The 19,220-nt window shown below is 42.5% G+C and overlaps 1 protein-coding gene and 6 non-coding genes across 7 annotated transcripts; all 7 read left to right on the forward strand.

Annotated features, from left to right (window-relative positions):
* Positions 1–1,368: 1,368 nt before the first annotated feature.
* trnap-agg (transfer RNA proline (anticodon AGG)) lies at positions 1,369–1,440 on the forward strand. Its single transcript has one exon. It is a non-coding gene; the product is annotated as a tRNA-Pro (tRNA).
* Positions 1,441–3,748: 2,308 nt separating this feature from the next.
* setd6 (SET domain containing 6, protein lysine methyltransferase) lies at positions 3,749–7,703 on the forward strand. Its single transcript, XM_015965133.3, has 9 exons — positions 3,749–4,005; positions 4,190–4,264; positions 5,923–6,067; positions 6,135–6,276; positions 6,350–6,544; positions 6,616–6,754; positions 6,835–7,015; positions 7,101–7,237; positions 7,319–7,703. The coding sequence occupies exons 1-9, from the start codon at positions 3,979–3,981 to the stop codon at positions 7,655–7,657; spliced, it is 1,380 nt and encodes a 459-aa protein (XP_015820619.3). The 5' UTR covers positions 3,749–3,978; the 3' UTR covers positions 7,658–7,703.
* Positions 7,704–7,910: 207 nt separating this feature from the next.
* Positions 7,911–7,982, forward strand: trnap-agg (transfer RNA proline (anticodon AGG)). Its single transcript has one exon. It is a non-coding gene; the product is annotated as a tRNA-Pro (tRNA).
* A 2,368-nt stretch (positions 7,983–10,350) lies between these two features.
* Positions 10,351–10,422, forward strand: trnap-ugg (transfer RNA proline (anticodon UGG)). The gene has a single exon. It is a non-coding gene; the product is annotated as a tRNA-Pro (tRNA).
* Positions 10,423–14,979: 4,557 nt separating this feature from the next.
* Positions 14,980–15,051, forward strand: trnap-agg (transfer RNA proline (anticodon AGG)). The gene has a single exon. It is a non-coding gene; the product is annotated as a tRNA-Pro (tRNA).
* Positions 15,052–16,845: 1,794 nt separating this feature from the next.
* trnap-agg (transfer RNA proline (anticodon AGG)) lies at positions 16,846–16,917 on the forward strand. Its single transcript has one exon. It is a non-coding gene; the product is annotated as a tRNA-Pro (tRNA).
* A 1,100-nt stretch (positions 16,918–18,017) lies between these two features.
* trnap-ugg (transfer RNA proline (anticodon UGG)) lies at positions 18,018–18,089 on the forward strand. Its single transcript has one exon. It is a non-coding gene; the product is annotated as a tRNA-Pro (tRNA).
* The last annotated feature ends 1,131 nt before the right edge of the window (positions 18,090–19,220 follow it).

Consider the following 19,220-nt stretch of genomic DNA (forward strand, 5'->3'; position numbering starts at 1 on the left):
ATCAGCTGGCCCGCTGAGCCATGCGTCTCTTCTGGTGGTCGGTTCTGACCTGGTTCCATGGACGTAATTTTGGGGGGGGGGGGGGGGGACAGGGGGGACATGTCCCCCCCCCCACTTTTTCCAAAGTCAAGTTTTGACCCCTGCACTTTTTACCATCCAAAAACAATATTACGCTATATTAAATTGACACTGGTTGAGCTCTAGGACTAAGCGGAAAACAACGGTTTGTGTTAAAGCCTGTTTCCCATTAGAACATACTGCAAAGATACCCATACCCCCCCCCCCCCGTGTCCCCCCCACTTAAGTGAAAATGACGTCCTTGCCTGGTTCTGACGGTGATCTGAGCTCCAGAAATCCGCCTTTAATTTTTTAAACCCCGGCCGCCACGGGTCTCCTGAGCCCAGCGCGGACCTCCCTGTCTCTGAACCCCTCTTTTTAGGATTGAGCTCCTAAAACTTCGCGTTATTCTCAAACTGAGAATGAAACTCCCTCCATGGATGGGTGGGATGGAGGCTCCAACTGGACACACCCCTACAGGACATCTAATGTCTCCTCCAGACAGCAGATTTTACCATGATCAGCTTCCCAACATAACTTTTTGCATTTTTAAGAAAGTTTCCCAGATTTTTTAATGGTTTAAAACTAATTTTCAGATTTGACATCTTTATTTCTGCAGAAGCAACTAAGGAAAACATGAACATTTTATTTATGCAGTGGTCATTTTCTTCAAAGGGGAAACTAGCGGCGTGGAGAGAAATAAAACCTGCGTGTCTGAAAACTAATGATTACGGGTTCAAAAAACAGAATTTTTAAATATTCCAAAAAGCTGAATAGATGTTTTAGAAATAAAAATAAATACTGCGTGGATAAAATAATGTTGTTTAAACTATAGACTATGGTGATGAATGCTCTTTTGTACGTTCATTCTGTGGTTCTTTTAACACAGCGGAGTTGTTTTTTACCTTGCTTTTGCTCACGTTTCCACCAACGTGTCAGGGTGGTCTGCAGAGAGCGCTCTCAGAGGACTGAGCAGCAGGCAGTGGAGGGCGCTGCAGGTCCGCTTTGGACAGAAGATGATCCTGCACAGACTGATGGAGCTCACCCTGCCCTGAGTTCTCAGCTGCCTCTGACTCACCCAATAAATGTTTTATACCTGAACATTTTGGTTTTGCTTTATTTCGTTATCCACCGCCGAAGGTGTAAAAAAAAGTGTCCTGACTAATCAGCTGATCACAGGTTAAACCTGTGGTGATGCTCTCTCACCACCAGAGGGTGGTGTTGGACCAGTTTCACCTGTAAACCCTGTGCCACATCAGCAACTCTCTGAGGTTTACAGATGCCTACAGATGTTCTGGATGGCTGATATGTGGCTCGTTGGTCTAGGGGTATGATTCTCGCTTAGGGTGCGAGAGGTCCCGGGTTCAAATCCCGGACGAGCCCATATGCCTTTTGTTCCATAGCTGAATTTAAAACCTCCCAGAATGCATTTATTTTAAACTGATGTCAGTTTCTCTCCTCTAGATACAAGTTCAAGTCAAACCACAGTTCCTGCTTTGTGTCTGGTGAGGAAATCAGTTTCCCTCCAGCATCTCCTCAACTTTAAAACGTTGTGAAATTTATATAAATAAGCTGAAAAATCAATAATTTAGGAAAAACTTAGGAGGGGGAATTCTCTTCTAGCAGCACATTATTTATGCTAAGCTACCTGAGAGAACAAAACCTGAAAACAGTCACATTCAGACTAATCTTCCATATAATTTCTGTTTCAACTCACAGCTGAAAGATTTTCTGTTATGAAATATTTTAAAAACTTTTGAAATCCTTTAATATTAATGAAGCCCTTTTCAAATACTTACACACTAATATTAAATGTCCTTTTAGGAGTTAGGAGATAAAGATGTGGTGACAGATGTCATCTCTGTTAATTTCACATTCTGTGCTTTAAAGCCCTCGAGCCACTCTGACAAAGGCCGAATCCGTCATATAAACTTTCAGCAAACATCAAATATAAACGGGTTGAATTTGTTTTTTAGATGTTTTTGTCATGAGTATGATGTGTTTTTCCTGGGTAAACTTATATATATATATATATATATAGGTATATATAGATATAGATATATATATAGATAGATAGATAGATAGATAGATAGATAGATAGATAGATAGATAGATAGATAGATAGATAGATAGATAGATAGATAGATAGATAGATAGATAGATAGATGGATAGATAGATAGATATGTGACAGTGAGTGTCCTGTCACAATGTCCCGATTGATCATGCGCCCTGGCTACTTGGCCAAGGGGATGTCCCTTTGGCTGACTGGTTAGAGCGTATGACTCTCACCTGGGAGTCTGGGGATCAAATCCTGCCCGGACCCTCGTTTCTCCACCTTGCCATAGATAGATAGATAGATAGATGTATAGATAGATATATACGGGCACCACCGATGTCTTCACTCTTCAGGCTTTCTCAGGTTCTTCTCTGAGGTCCTGGTACTTCTCTAGATTCTCGTGTTCCTTTCTCCTGATGTTGCATCACCTGGTATCGCCACATCGACCACAACAGCTGTCCTCTGTTGTTTGTCCACCACCACGATGTCCGGTTGGTTCTCCGTCACCATTTAGTGACCATTTAGTGAGTCTGGATCTGGAAGTCCCACAGGAGCATGGCTCTCTCGTTCTCTACCACCTTAGGGGTGTTACCCACTTTGACCTTGGGGCTTCCAGTCCATACTCTGCACAGATGTTCCTGTACACGATGCCAGCCGCTAGGTTGTGGCGTTCCATGGATGCTTTCCCTGCCAGCATCTTAGATCCTGCAGTTATGTTGTGGATCGTCTCAGGGGCCTTGGGCCTACACCTTGGGCCTTGTCTGGTGTGCTAGATCTTGGCTTCTGTTGCTCTGCTCTTGTGTATCCATGATGAGCCTCTGTGCTGTGCTTCAGACCAGCTCTTTCTAGCCATTGGTAGGATTTTTTTATGTCAGCCACTTCAGGTGTCTGTCTGGTACATCCCATGTAGAGGCTTGTCCTCCTATGATGGTATCTCCTGCATCTCCTCTGTTCGCCATTGTCTGAGACATTCACTGAGCATATCATCTGTTGGAGCCTTACTCTGGACGTACTTATGGAATTTAGATGTTTCATCCTGGACGGTGGCTCTCACACTCACTAGTCCTCCTTCCTTACAGCTAGTGTTCAGTCTCAGGGTGCTGGGTTTGGGATGGAACCCTGCATGGTTAGGAGCTTCTGTGTCGTAACATCTGTGGTCTGTGTTTCTTCCTTAGGCCAGTGGATTATTTCTGCAGGAGATCTGATTACTGGCAGGGCGTAGCTGTTTATTACCCGGACCTTGTTCCTGCCGTAAGCTGACTTCTTAGGACCTGCTGTATAGTTTTTGGCTGTGGCTCCTTTCCGTGTGGGTTCATCAAGGTTGCCATTAGCTTGTGGGATACCGAGGTAGCTGTCCTCAATGTCTGCTATTGATCCTTCTGGGAGTGAGACTCCTTCTGTGTGGACTACCTTCCCTTTCTTTGTCCCCATCCGACCACACTTCTCAAGTCCGTATGGTGATGAATGAATGCTCTTTTGTACGTTCATTCTGTGGTTCTTTTAACACAGCGGAGTTGTTTTTTACCTTGCTTTTGCTCACGTTTCCACCAACTTGTGTCAGGGTGGTCTGCAGAAAGCGCTGTGAGATGCTTCCTCTACTGTCCACCGCGTCATTCATCAACAGAGTTGACTGGGCTGGGTCCACATAAGGCTGTCGCATCAGTAAGACAAATCCAGAAATATGCACCACCTTCCTCAGTAGAAACAAATGCACTGGGGGCGAATGGTGACCCATCCAAGATGGCGGCCCGCCGCTACGCCAGTCCTCGGGGTGTTTACGGATATGACGTCTGTGGCACCGATTTAGGTGCTAACTGGGTAGCATCGGCACCTGGCTGGCGGCCGCGGGTCCAACATTCACAAGATGGCAACAGAAGCGAAGCGACAAAAGGTTTGTCTCAGTCACGAAACAAGCTATGATGGTGCTGTGGTGGTGATTACGTGTGTCTGAGGCTGTAGTTCACTGTTACAGCTTTGTAACAGTAGCTTATTAACACGTGACTTGCCATCATGAAAACTGATTCGACCCATGCAGTTGAAGGATGCTTTAGAATGAATAACTTTGCTTCCTACAGGTGGACAATGGCTCCGAACCTCTGCAGAACTTTCTCACGTGGTGTGACCAAGTTGGACTGGTTCTCAGCAGTAAGGTCTGTATTTTACAGATTTTACAGCATGGCTAGTTCCATAGATATGTATATAAACACGTGTTTATATTATACACATATCTATGGTTAGTTCCGTGTACTGCGACTCTAGGGGGCGCTGCTTATTGCCACTAAGGTTGTAGCGTTCTCACGAAGAAGAGCACAATACGCTAAAGGCTAGCATGGCTATTCATTTGGGTTGTTAAATGTGTCACAGGTGGATAATTCAGGTTATCAAGTCTACCAAGTCATAGGTGGATATCTCAGTTTACCAAGTCACTGGTGGATAACTCAGCTTACCTAGTCACTGGTGGATAATTCAATTTACCAAGTCACAGGTGGATAATTCAGTTTACTGAGTCACAGGTGGATTATTCAGTTTACCAAGTCATGGATGGATAATTCAGTTTATCAAGTCATAGGTGGATTATTCCGTTTACCAAGTCATAGGTGGATAACTCAGTTTACCTAGTTATAGGTGGATAATTCAATTTACCTAGTCACAGGTGGATAATTCAGTTTACCAAGTCAAAGGTGGATAGTTCCGTTTACGGAGTCGTAGGTGGATAATTAAGTTTCCCAAGTCACAGGCGGATAATTCAGTTTACTGAGTCACAGGTGGATTATTCAGTTTACCAAGTCAAAGGTGGATAATTCAGTTTGCCAAGTCATAGGTGGATAATTCAGTTTACCAAGTCAAAGGTGGATAATTCAGTTTGCCAAGTCATAGGTGGATAATTCAGTTTACTGCGTCATGGATGGATAATTCAGTTTACCGAGTCATAGATGGATAATTCAGTTTATCAAGTCATAGGTGGATAATTCAATTTACCGAGTCATGGGTGGATAATTCAAAGTCATGGGTGGATAACTCGGTTTACGAATCATAGATGGATAATTTGGTTTACCAAGTCATAGGTGGATAATTCAATTTAGTCACAGGTGGATAATTCAGTTTATCGAGTCATAGGTGGATAATTCAATTTACCAAGTCATAGGTGGATAATTCAATTTACCAAGTCATAGGTGGATTATTCAGTTTACCAAGTCATAGGTGGATTATTCAGTTTACCAAGTCACAGGTGAATAATTCAATTTACCGAGTCAAGGGTGGATAACTCAGTTTACCGAGTCACAGGTGGATAATTCAGTTTATCGAGTCACAGGTGGATAATTCAGTTTACCAAGTCATAGGTGGATAATTCAATTTACCGAGTCAAGGGTGGATAACTCAGTTTACCGAGTCACAGGTGGATAACTCAGTTTATCGAGTCACAGGTGGATAATTCAGTTTATCGAGTCACAGGTGGATAATTCAGTTTATCGAGTCACAGGTGGATAATTCAGTTTACCGAGTCATAGGTGGATAATTCAGTTTACCGAGTCATGGATGGATAACTCAGTTTACCGAGTCATGTTAGGGTTAGGGTCTAACATGTATGTATGTAAGTAACTCATGTTTCCAGGAACATTACATTTTAGCTTTTGGATTTAGTGAAATGAATCCAGATCCAGCTTCTCTAGTCGTCGTCTCCCTGTTTATGTCTTAATTCTAAATTTGCTCGTCGTTCATCTGTTTTGCACCAAGGACTGCAGCTGTTTTAATGATGTGATCCTCACATCTGGCCGTAAACCCTTCTGATTCTGATGTGTTTCTACAGGTGTCTGTGAGGAAAGAGGGAACTGTGGCAGCTTATGGGATGTTGGCGAAGGACAACATAGAGGAAGGAGAAGTTTTATTCACCATTCCCAGATCTGCTCTCCTCCACCTGGAAACCACGAAGGTTTCAGCCTTGTTGAACAAAGGTGATGTTCTGAAGCCCGTTGACTCCTCCTGACTGCGTCCATGCTGATAGTTTTCTGTTCCTTACAGAGAAGTCGTGTCTGGAGAGCTCCTCCGGCTGGGTTCCTCTGCTGCTGGCTCTGCTCTATGAGTACACATCCTCCCAGTCCCACTGGGGACCGTACCTGTCCCTGTGGTCTGACTTCAGGGCTCTGGATCATCCCATGTTCTGGTACGTTTCACTTCCATCCTACAAACATGTTGTGTGACTTCAGAACATCTTGGTCGTTGATGGCTTCCATCAGGTCTAAAGAGGAACGAGACCGTCTGCTGAAGGGAACGGGTGTCCCTGAGGCTGTGGACACAGACCTGTCCAACATCCAGCGAGAGTACACGGACGTCGTCCTGCCTTACATGCTCCGGCACCCTGACCTGTGGAACCCCAGCACACACACGCTGGATCTGTACACACAGCTGGTGGCCTTTGTCATGGCTTACAGGTCAGAACCTTCGTGCAGATCCCTTCTGCTCTGTTCGTCTCCTTTAACCCACCCGCCATTCGTCCTCATAGCTTCCAGGAACCACAAAGAGAGGAGGAAGAGGAAGAGGAGGAGGAGGAGGAGAGCACACCAAACCCTCCGATGATGGTTCCCATGGCAGACATGCTCAACCACGTGTCCAATCACAATGCCAACCTGGAGTTCACACCTGTGAGAGACTCGCCTGTTTCAGCAGCAGCGCTTCCTCTCTAGCTCAGTGGATTCTGAAAGCTTTGCTCTTCGTCCTTCAGGACAGTCTGAAGATGGTTTGTGTGCGCCGCATCAGTACAGGTGAGGAGGTGTTTAACACCTACGGGCAGATGGCCAACTGGCAGCTTCTACATATGTATGGCTTTACCGAGCCGTATCCTAGCAACAGCAACGACACGGCAGACATCAGCCTTCACCAGCTCTACAAAGCTGCTAAAGCAGGTGACAGAAAGGTGTTGGTGTTCGCAATCATGAACCATGCTTATGAGATGTTTCACAGCTCTGACATTACAACCCAACCCCGCAGGTGTCCAGTCTGATTCAGACCTGCAGCTGGTGGAGGAGCGTTGGGAGACGCTATGTCAGATGATGAAGGAGGACGGAGTCTTTGTCTTCAGTAATCAGGGCTGTCTCACAGACTCGGAGCTGCACACGGCGCTGAAGGTGACGAAGCACGAGCGCTGGCGTTCGTTATGGAACGTTGTTTTGACAACAGGAGACACATCTCTCTCCGTGTCCCTGCAGGTGATGTGTATGTCTAAGGACGAGCTGTCCCAGTTCAAAGACAATGAAGGATGGGAGGAGGATGATGAAGACGATGAGAAGATTTCCCAGGCGTTCTGTAACGATGGTATTCCTGAATTAAATGCATCATGGAAACGACTCCTTCATGAAGCAGCAGGGCTCACACTGAGGTTGTACGGAGATGGAGAGACGGAGGACAAACTGGTGGACAGAGATCGGGTCCTGATGGAGGACGAAGCAGCTCTCAGAGGACTGAGCAGCAGGCAGTGGAGGGCGCTGCAGGTCCGCTTTGGACAGAAGATGATCCTGCACAGACTGATGGAGCTCACCCTGCCCTGAATTCTCAGCTGCCTCTGACTCACCCAATAAATGTTTTATACCTGAACATTTTGGTTTTGCTTATTTCGTTATCCACCGCCGAAGGTGTAAAAAAGTGTCCTGACTAATCAGCTGATCACAGGTTAAACCTGTGGTGATGTTCTCTCACCACCAGAGGGTGGTGTTGGACCAGTTTCACCTGTAATCCTTGTGCCACATCAGTAACACTCAGAGGTTTACAGATGTTCACAGATGTTCTGGATGTCGAATATGTGGCTCGTTGGTCTAGGGGTATGATTCTCGCTTAGGGTGCGAGAGGTCCCGGGTTCAAATCCCGGACGAGCCCATACATCTTTTGTTCCATAGCTGAATTTAAAACCTCCCAGAAAGCATTTATTTTAAACTGATGTCAGTTTCTCTCCTCTAGATACAAGTTCAAGTCAAACCACAGTTCCTGCTTTGTGTCTGGTGAGGAAATCAGATTCCCTCCAGCATCTCCTCAACTTTAAAACTTTATAAAATTTATATAAATAAGCTGAAAAATCAATTATTTAGGAAAAACTTAGGAGGGGGAATTCTCTTCTAGCAGGACATTATTTATGCTAAGCTACCTGAGAGAACAAAACCTGAAAACAGTCACATTCAGACTAATCTTCCATATAATTTCTGTTTCAACTCACAGCTGAAAGATTTTCTGTTATGAAATATTTTTAAAACTTTTGAAATCCTTTAATATTAATGAAGCCCATTTTAAATACTTACACACTAATATTAAATGTCCTTTTAGGATTTGGGAGATAAAGATGTGGTGACAGATGTCATCTCTGTTAATTTCTCATTCTGTGCTTTAAAGCCCTCGAGCCACTCTGACAAAGGCCGAATCCGTCATATAAACTTTCAGCAAACATCAAATATAAACGGGTTGAATTTGTTTTTTAGATGTTTTTGTCACGAGTATGATGGGTTTTTCCTGGGTAAACTTATATATATATATATATATATATATATATATATATATATATATATATATATATATATAGACAGACAGACAGACAGATAGATAGATATATACGGGCACCACCGATGTCTTCACTCTTCAGGCTTTCTCAGGTTCTTCTCTGAGGTCCTGGTACTTCTCTAGTGTCTCGTGTTCCTTTCTCCTGATGTTGCATCACCTGGTATCGCCACATCGACCACAACAGCTGTCCTCTGTTGTTTGTCCACCACCACAATGTCCGGTTGGTTCTCTGTCACCATTTAGTGAGTCTGGATCTGGAAGTCCCACAGGAGCTTGGCTCTCTCGTTCTCTACCACCTTAGGGGTGTTACCCACTTTGATCTTGGGGCTTCCAGTCCATACTCTGCACAGATGTTCCTGTACACGATGCCAGCCGCTAGGTTGTGGCGTTCCATGGATGCTTTCCCTGCCAGCATCTTAGATCCTGCAGTTATGTTGTGGATCATCTCAGGGGCCTCTAGCCTACACCTTGGGCCTTGTCTGGTGTGCTAGATCTTGGCTTCTGTTGCTCTGCTCTTGTGTATCCATGATGAGCCTCTGTGCTGTGCTTCAGACCAGCTCTTTCTAGCCATTGGTAGGATTTTTTGATGTCAGCCACTTCAGTTGTCTGTCTGGTACATCCCATGTAGAGGCTTGTCCTCCTACGATGGTATCTCCTGCATCTCCTCTGTTCGTCATTGTCTGAGACATTCACTGAGCATATCATCTGTTGGAGCCTTACCCTGGATGTACTTATGGAATTTAGATGTTTCATCCTGGACATCTCACACTCACTAGTCCTCCTTCCTTACAGCTAGTGTTCAGTCTCAGGGTGCTGGGTTTGGGATGGAACCCTCCATGCATGGTTAGGAGCTTCTGTGTCGTAACATCTGTGGTCTGTGTTTCTTCCTTAGGCCAGTGGATTATTTCTGCAGGAGATCTGATTACTGACAGGGCGTAGCTGTTTATTACCTGGATCTTGTTCCTGCCGTAAGCTGACTTCTTAGGACCTGCTGTAGGTTTTTGGCTGTGGCTCCTTTCCTTGTGGGTTCATCAAGGTTGCCATTAGCTTGTGGGATACCGAGGTAGCTGTCCTCAATGTCTGCTATTGATCCTTCTGGGAGTGAGACCCCTTCTGTGTGGACTACCTTCCCTTTCTTTGTCCCCATCCGACCACACTTCTCAAGTCCGAATGACATTCCGATATCAGCGCTGTAAATCCTGGTAGTGTGGATCAGTGAGTCAATGTCTCGCTCGCTCTTGGCGTACAGCTTTATGTCATCCATGTAGAGGAGGTGGCTGATTGTGGTTCGGTATCCAAGACCTACTATGTAGGCAAAACTCCACGGCCTCTGGTAGAGGACCCGAGCTTGGAAGGATGAGACCACCCCCCAGGGTGAGATGGGAATTTTTGTATGTATGTTTAAGCTTATATATAAACTTATACATATTAGCTTTTACATAAGCTTACATATACGCTAAAAAAATACAAACCTCTTTTAAGAGAATCAGAATATATTTATGTGATTTTTTGTATAAATGTAAAATGAGTTCAGAACTAGTAAAATCAACTCCACTGGTTTCATTTCACTCAGGGCTTTGATAAAAGTGTGACTGCAGTAGTGTGGTTAAACCATTAAAAGGTGCTGTCGGACTAGAACAATTTAAACTGCCACATCAACAGCTGTTCCAGATGTTTTTCTTGTCTTGATATCAGAGGCTCGTTGGTCTAGGGGTATGATTCTCGCTTTGGGTGCGAGAGGTCCCGGGTTCAAATCCCGGACGAGCCCTTTCTATAATATTGCTGTTGTCATCGTTACAGCGTGTTAAATGTGTTGGGTCAGCTCTCTTCTAATGGGATGTCACTTCTCTGTTGTTCTATTCGTTTAAAACTGATTCAATTCAAGTTTATATATAAAGCGCCAAATCACGACAAGAGTCGTCTCAAGGCACTTCACATAATAAACATTCCAATTCACAGTTCATTAAGCCAATCAGAAATAATGTGTCCTATATAAGGAACCCAGCAAATTGCATCAAGTCACTGACTAGTGTCAGTGACTATACAGCAATCCTCATGCTAAGCAAGCATGCAGCGACAGTGGAGAGGAAAACTCCCTTTTAACAGGAAGAAACCTCCAGAGGATCCTGGCTCAGTATAAGCAGCCATCCACCATGACTCACTGGGGATCAAGAAGACAGAGCGCACACACACACACACACACACACACACACACACACACACACACACACACACACACACACACACACACACACACACACACACACACACACAATAATGTGTCTATAGTTCTATTGTGATGTCTTAGTAAATATTCTATTTGGTGAGATAAACTTTATTGTATTTATCCTAGTGGATCTCTAATTAAATGGGTAAACTAGCAGTAACACGTCCAATGTCAAGGAAAGCAAAAAGTTATTATCAGGAGAGAGAGAATGTTTAAGTGGTTAGCAGCAGTGTGTTAGACGATGGCCCCCTCCATGAGGCCACCACAGCTCAGCAGAACATCGTTGTTGCTTCTTCTGGGGAGAAAAACACTTAGAGAGAAAATAAAGTTAACAGCTGAAATTGCAGAAAGTAATACAGTTAAAGAGCAGATAGTAGAAGAAAGCAGTAGAGTGTGGAAAGTGGTCAGTGTATCCTCTAGCAGTCTAAGCCTATAGCAGCATAACTACAGAGAAAACTCTGGATAATCTATCCTATTTAGATGGAGGCATGTTGGAGGCAGGGCAAGGGAGAGTCGTCTTTACCGACTGTACACTCCACCTCCCTCTACTCCCCCACTTGTCCTGATTTAGGCTAACATCAGATTTTAACCATAGGCCCTATCAAATAAAAATGTTTTAAGCCTATTCTTAAATGTAGACAAAGTGTCTGCCTCACGGACTAAGGCTGGGAGCTGGTTCCACAGGAGAGAAGCCTGATAACTAAAAGATCTGCCTCCCATCCTAATTTTAGATATTCTGGGAACCACCAGTAGACCTGCAGTCTGAGAGCGAAGTGCTCGGTTAGGAACGTATGGAACAATCAGATCACTGATGTATGATGGAGCTTGATTATTAAGAGCTTTGTATGTGAGAAGGAGGATCTTAAAATCTATTCTGAATTTAACAGGTAGCCAATGTAGGGAAGCCAAGACAGGAGAGATATGATCTCTCTTTTTAATTCTCATCAGAACTCTAGCTGCAGCATTTTGGACAAGCTGAAGACTTTTAACTACATTCTGTGGACTTCCTGAGAGTAATGAATTACAGTAATCCAGTCTTCATGTAATAAATGCATGAACTAGTTTTTCAGCATCACTCCTGGAAAGGATGTTTCTAATCTTAGCAATATTCCGAAGGTGGAAAAAGGAAATCTTACAAACCTGTTTAACCTGGGCATTGAAAGACATGTCCTGATCAAAGATAACACCAAGGTTCCTTACTTTGTTCTCGGAGATTAATGTAATGCCTTTCAGGTCAGGCGATTGGTTAAGCAATTTCCTTTTCTGGATTTCTGGTCCAAAGATGAGAACTTCCGTCTTGTCTTGATTTAAAAGCAAAAGGTTTAGAGTCATCCAATGTTTTATGTCCTTAAGACAAGCCTGTAATCTACCCAACCGATTAGGTTCATCAGGGTTAATGGATAAATATAGCTGAGTATCGACAGCACAACAGTAGAAGTTTATCCCATGCTGTCTAATGATTTTACCAATTGGGAGCATATATATATAGTAAAAAGAATTGGTCCAAGCACTGAACCCTGTGGTACTCCACAAGTAACCCTGGAGTATGAAGATGATTTGTCATGTACATTTACAAAATGAAATGTGTCAGACAGGTAGGATTTTAACCAGCCTAACGCTGTTCCTTTGATCCCTACAACATGTTCAAGTCTTTCTAAAAGAACATTGTGATCAACTGTGTCAAAGGCAGCACTGAGATCTAACAAGACTAGAACAGACACAAGATTCTTATCTGAGGCCATAAGAATATAATTTGTAACTCTCACTAATGCAGTTTCAGTGCTGTGATACTCACTAAAACCAGACTGAAATTCCCCAAACAGAGCATTAGTGTTTAAATGCTCACATGCTTGGATGGCCACTATTTTCTCCAGGACTTTGGATAAAAATGGAAGGTTAGATATTGGTCTATAATTCATTGGGTCATCTGGATCCAGAGAAGGCTTCTTAAGTGAAGGTTTGATTACAGCAACCTTAAAATCCTGTGGTACGTATCCATTTACTAAGGATAGATTGATTATATCTAGAATGGGGGCAGTAACCAAAGGAAATGCTTCTTTAAATAATTTGGTTGGGATTGGATCAAAAATGCAAGTTGAAGGTTTAGATGAAGCTAATATTTTTGATAACTCTGAAAGCTCAACTGGATCAAAACGGTTCAAGCACAGATGAGGCTCCAAAGTCACCCCCGATGCCGCCTCACTCACCGAGGAAGAAGAAATCGCATTAGGGAGAATGCTAAAGATTTTGTTTCTAATAGAATAAATTTTACTTGTAAAAATCCCATGAAGTCATTGCTGCTGAGGGCTAAGGGAATAGATGGCTCAGAGCTATGATTCTGTGTAAGTTTAGCAACTGTACTGAAATGAAATTTAGGATTATGCTTATTCTCCTCAATTAATGCTGAGAAATAAGCAGATCTAGTTTGTCGAAGCTTATTTTTATAAAGCACAAGACTATTTTATCAGGATAGGTAGGCCTCCTCATGGTGCGTAGAGCGCCATGTTCTCTCCAATTTCCTAGAGTTTTGTTTTAAGGCTCGTAAATGAGAATTAAACCAGGGAGCCAACTTCCTGTCCCTAATTACCTTCTTTTTTAAAGGGGCAACATCATCTAATGCCACACGTAAAGAGGAATTAACATGATGAACTAAGGCATCAATTTGTGAGGGGCTAGAACTGAAAATATTGCCCTCTGCTACATTCCTCTGAGATGCTGAGGACAGAAAAGATGGAACAGTTGATTTAAAAGATGCAACTGCGTTGTCAGATAGAGACCGACTATAGTGAAATTTACATTCATGTCTCAAAAACTCAGTTATAAAAAACTCAAAGGTTATCAGAAAGTGGTCTGAGAGGACTGGATTATGTGGAAAGATCGTTATTTCCTCACACTCTATGCCATAAGTCAGCACAAGGTCTAATGCATGATGGCAGGAGTGGGTGGAGCTCTGTTTTCTTTGAGTAAAACCAATTGAGTCTAAGATATTACTAAAGGCTACATTGAGGCTATCATTTTCAATGTCCACATGAATATTAAAATCCCCCACTACAATGACCGTATCAGTATTTAGCACCAAATCTGATAAAAAATCAGAGATCTGATCCAAAAACTCAGAGTAAGGGCCTGGTGGACGATATAAAACTACAAACAAGAGTGGTTTTACAGTTTTGCAATCTGGATTAGGAAAACTAAGAATAAGATGTTCGAACGAACTGGAGCTATTAATTGGTAAGGGACTGATTAATAAGTCCGAATGAAAAATGGTTGCTACTCCTCCTCCTCGCCCTGTACTTCGAGCAATATGATGATTTAAATAATTTGAAGGAGTTGACTCGTTTAAACTAACATAGTCCTCTTGCTGCAGCCAGGATTCTGTGAGAGAGAGCAAAGAGATCTGATTATCACAAATCAAGTCATTAACTAACAAAGTCTTAGAAAAAATGGATCTAATGTTTAACAACCCACATTTAATTTTTCTAATTTTCTGCTCAGTTGAATTTGTTCTAATATTTATGAGATTTCCATGGTTTGCTTTATTAAGCCTGATATTTAATCTGTGTGGTTTTGGCCGTGGGCAGGACACTGTCTCTATGGGGTAGTGGGTGGGTAACAGTACAGAAGCTGCAGAGGGGTGGGTTAAACTACGACTCTGCTTCCTGGTCTGGACCCTGGGTTGTCATGGAGGACTAATAAAACTGGCCATATTCCTAGAAAGAAGAGCTGCTCCATCCAAAGAGGGATGGATGCCGTCTCTCCGCATCAGACCAGGTTTTCCCCAAAAAGTTTTCCAATTATCAATGTAGCCCATGTTGTTTTCAGGACACCACCTAGACAACCAGCAGTTGAAGGACAGCAAGCGGCTAATCTGGTCGTCTTTTAAGAGAATCAGAATATATTTATGTGATTTTTTTGTATAAATGTAAAATGAGTTCAGAACTAGTAAAATCAACTCCACTGGTTTCATTTCACTCAGGACTTTGATAAAAGTGTGACTGCAGTTTTGTGGTTAAACCACTAGCAGGTGCTGTCGGACGAGAACAATCTAAACTGCCACATCAACAGCTGTTCCAGATGTTCTTTTATTATGTTCTCAGAGGCTCGTTGGTCTAGGGGTATGATTCTCGCTTAGGGTGCGAGAGGTCCCGGGTTCAAATCCTGGACGAGCCCTTTCTATAATGTTGCTGTTGTCACCGTTACAGCGTGTCAAAAATGTTGGATTAGCAACTGTACTGAAAAGAAATTAAGGATTATGCTTATTCTCCTCAATTAATGCTGAGAAATAAGCAGTTCTAGTTTGTCGAAGCTTATTTTTATAAAGCACAAGACTATTTTTCCAGGATAGGTAGGCCTCCTCATGGTGCGTAGAGCGCCATGTTCTCTCCAGTTTCCTAGAGTTTTGTTTTAATGCTCGTAAATGAGAATTAAACCAGGGAGCCAACTTCCTGTCCCTAATTACCTTCTTTTTTAAAGGGGCAATATCATCTAATGCCACACGTAAAGAGGAATTAACATGATGAACTAAGGCATCAATTTGTGAGGGGCTAGAACTGAAAATATTGCCCTCTGCTACGTTCCTCTGAGATGCTGAGGACAGAAAAGATGGAACAGTTGATTTAAAAGATGCAACTGCGTTGTCAGATAGAGACCGACTATAGTGAAATTTACTTTCATGTCTCGAAAACTCAGTTATACAAAACTCAAAGGTTATCAGAAAGTGGTCCGAGAGGACTGGATTATGTGGAAAGTTCGTTATTTCCTCACACTCTATGCCATAAGTCAGCACAAGGTCTAATGTATGATGGCAGGAGTGGGTGGAGCTATGTATTCTTTGAGTAAAACCAATATTACTTAAGGCTACATTGAGGCTATCATTTTCAATGTCCACATGAATATTAAAATCCCCCACTACAATGACCTTATCAGTATTTAGCACCAAATCTGATAAAAAAAATCAGAAATCTGATCCAAAAACTCAGAGTAAGGGCCTGGTGGACGATATAAATCTACAAACAAGAGTGGTTTTACAGTTTTGCAATCTGGATTAGGAAAACTAAGAATAAGATGTTCGAACGAACTGTAGCTATTAATTGGTAAGGGACTGATTAATAAGTCAGAATGAAAAATGGTTCCTACTCCTCCTCCTCGCCCTGTACTTCGAGCAATATGATGATTTAAATAATTTGAAGGAGTCGACTCGTTTAAGCTAACTTTATAGTCCTCTTGCTGTAGCCAGGATTCTGTGAGAGAGAGCAAAGAGATCTGATTATCACAAATCAAGTAATTAACTAACAAAGTCTTAGAAAAAAATGGATCTAATGTTCATCAACCCACATTTAATTTTTCTAATTTTCTGCTCAGTTGAATTTGTTCTAATATTTATGAGATTTCCATGGTTTGCTTTATTAAGCCTGATATTTAATCTGTGTGGTTTTGGCCGTGGGCAGGACACTGTCTCTATGGGGTAGTGGGTGGGTAACAGTACAGAAGCTGCAGAGGGGTGGGTTAAACTACGACTCTGCTTCCTGGTCTGGACCCTGAGTAGTCATGGAGGACTAATAAAACTGGCCATATTCCTAGAAAGAAGAGCTGCTCCATCCAAAGAGGGATGGATGCCGTCTCTCCGCATCAGACCAGGTTTTCCCCAAAAAAGTTTTCCAATTTTCAATGTAGCCCACGTTGTTTTCAGGACACCACCTAGACAACCAGCGGTTGAAGGACAGCATGCGGCTAAACATGTCCTGTTTTAAGATAATCAGAATATATTTATGTGATTTTTTGTATAAATGTAAAATGAGTTCAGAACCAGTAAAATCAACTCCACTGGTTTCATTTCACTCAGGGCTTTGATAAAAGTGTGACTGCAGTTGTGTGGTTAAACCACTAGCAGGTGCTATCGGACGAGAACAATCTAAACTGCTACATTAACAGGTGTTCCACATGTGTTTTTAACAAGATATCAGAGGCTCGTTGGTCTAGGGGTATGATTCTCGCTTAGGGTGCGAGAGGTCCCGGGTTCAAATCCCGGACGAGCCCTTTCCATAATATTGTTACTGTTACAGCGTGTCAGTAGTGTTGGGTGAGCTCTCTGTATTTCTAATGGGATGTCACTTCTCTGTTGTTCTATTCGTTTAAAACTGATGTCAGTTTTACTTAAAAACTTTTTATAAATAGAAAAAAATTTAGGAGCTTATATTTATTATTTTATTTTATTATTTTGATGAATCTTTCTGGATTTATCTTTTTATAGTTTATTGTAGGTGCTTTCTGAAATGAAATGAATGTATTAAAAGCAGGTGTGTTGTGACTTATAAGAGTTATTATAATTCTCTGATGTGTTTACTCGGCAGAAATTAGATCTCTAACAGAAGTTGTCTGAATTAAACCCGGGACCTCTCATTCAAAGCGAGATTACCACACCTGGGCATCAAGCCTGCAGCTTGCACCACTGGTGGGTACCATGGGTGTCACAGATGTTCTGTGACCAGGATGGTACTTGATTACAGATGAAGATAGCTATGGCTCATTGGTCTAGTGATAAATTTCTAGCTAAAGGTGCAACAGGTTCTGGGTTTAAATCCCAGATGGGCCCTAGAAGGATCTTGTAATCCAATAACAATGTCATCCCCTGGTTCTTGATAGCTCCTATCTAGCATGTTCTGTTTGTTTTTCTGCTCCAACACACCCAATTCCAAGGTTGAATCAATTTTTCAGTGGACCATCAAGTTCTGCAGAGGCCTGCTAACCACATACTGACTTAATCAGGTGTGTTGGAGCAGAGTAACATCTAGAACAGTGATGCCCAACTCCCTTCTCCGAGGGCCGGTAACCAGCATGTTTTACTGTTTTCCCTGCTCCAACACAATCAATCAAATTGTATTCGTTTCTATCAGGCTTCGTCCTAGAATTGAACCCGAGACCTTTCACACCCGAAGCGAGCGTCAGCACGGGATGCAGCCAGGGGCTACTCAGCGTCAGGAGTAGTGTCAGACCCAACTATGCCAAAGAGCCTACTATTGCTCAGCAACGCCACCAAAGGGTGCTGTCGGACAAGATACCAATCACAGGTTGCCACATCGACAGCTGACACAGATGTCTCACTGATTTGTCAGACTGGTTCTGAAAATTATACGTGTGGCTCGTTGGTCTAGGGGTATGATTCTCGCTTTGGGTGCGAGAGGTCCCGGGTTCAAATCCCGGACGAGCCCTACTTTAGCATCTATTTTTTTATTTCTGACACCAAAGCTTTTCAGCAGCTATTAAAACCTATTATAAAATATGTTCTATTCATTATCAGCACTGGCTAACCTCTCAAAACTGGAATGATTTTACAAAACCTTTTAACAAAAGTAAAATCACAGAGTCTGAGTTACAGGCCGAAACTGTCCCTGCTGACTCAAGTTGTCTTCCTCACCTGGAGTACCAGGTTGTTGGAGGATTCATGATGCGAGACTGAGATCAAGATTTCAAACACCGGGCAGCACATCTGGCTCCAGAAAGTCGTGATTTTTAAATCTTGTTTAGAGACCCACTTCTATGACTTGGCTTTTAGACAGTGACTTGTTTTGTTGTTTTAATGTGTTCTTAGTATTCCTAATGTTGTATTTGCTTTTATTGATCAGTGTGTTTTGTTGCTTTGATTATTTGTGATATGTTCCAACCTGTGCAGCAGTTTGGACAGCTCCCATGATGCATTTTAAATGTGCTATATAAATAAATAATGGGATGGTGATAGCCCATATGTGGCCCCAGAGCCTTAGATGGTGAGGCTTTGTATGGATGGTGACGTTTTTAGATCATGTATTTCTTTTTTTGATATAGTTTTCATATTTGTTGCATTTCTTTTTCTTGCCTCCACCTCTGTTAATTGTTATGTCTTTTATATGTTTTTATTTCTTTATGGTAGTGCAGCATTGCTCTTCTTGTCCAAATCAAATGTCCTCACAGGAGACAAATGAGGTTACTCAAACTGCTGAGGTTGCAGGTCCCTGATCAACTCAGTGAAATGAAAAGTCTCAACAATCAGCTAAAGAAGGCTGGTTCTGTTCTGGAGACTATTGTGAAGCACTGGAGATGATGGTGCAAAGAAGCATTCTTCACAAAATCAAGAAAAGTATGGACAACTCTGAGCACCCTCTTCATGACACCGCCATGCAACAACAGAGCATCTTCAGTCAGAGGCTCCTTAGACCTGCTCTAATACAGACGGCTACAGGAGATCCTACACACAGCAATCAGCTTACACAAGTATTTAGAAAATCTTGAATAATATAAGATGATGATGATGATTTCAATTAGTTTATGTCACGAATGACATTAGATCAAAAACAAACTCTTAC

This window comes from Nothobranchius furzeri, chromosome 4 (assembly GCF_043380555.1).
Source record: "Nothobranchius furzeri strain GRZ-AD chromosome 4, NfurGRZ-RIMD1, whole genome shotgun sequence".
Lineage (NCBI taxonomy): Eukaryota > Metazoa > Chordata > Actinopteri > Cyprinodontiformes > Nothobranchiidae > Nothobranchius > Nothobranchius furzeri.

Bases quoted from the DNA above. Each gene is read 5' to 3' on its own strand.
- setd6 (XM_015965133.3), top strand. From the start codon at position 3,979: ATGGCAACAGAAGCGAAGCGACAAAAG. The intron at 4,265-5,922 runs GTCTGTATTTTA...GTGTTTCTACAG, and splicing joins GACTGGTTCTCAGCAGTAAG to GTGTCTGTGAGGAAAGAGGG. The intron at 7,238-7,318 runs GTGACGAAGCAC...GTGTCCCTGCAG, and splicing joins AGCTGCACACGGCGCTGAAG to GTGATGTGTATGTCTAAGGA.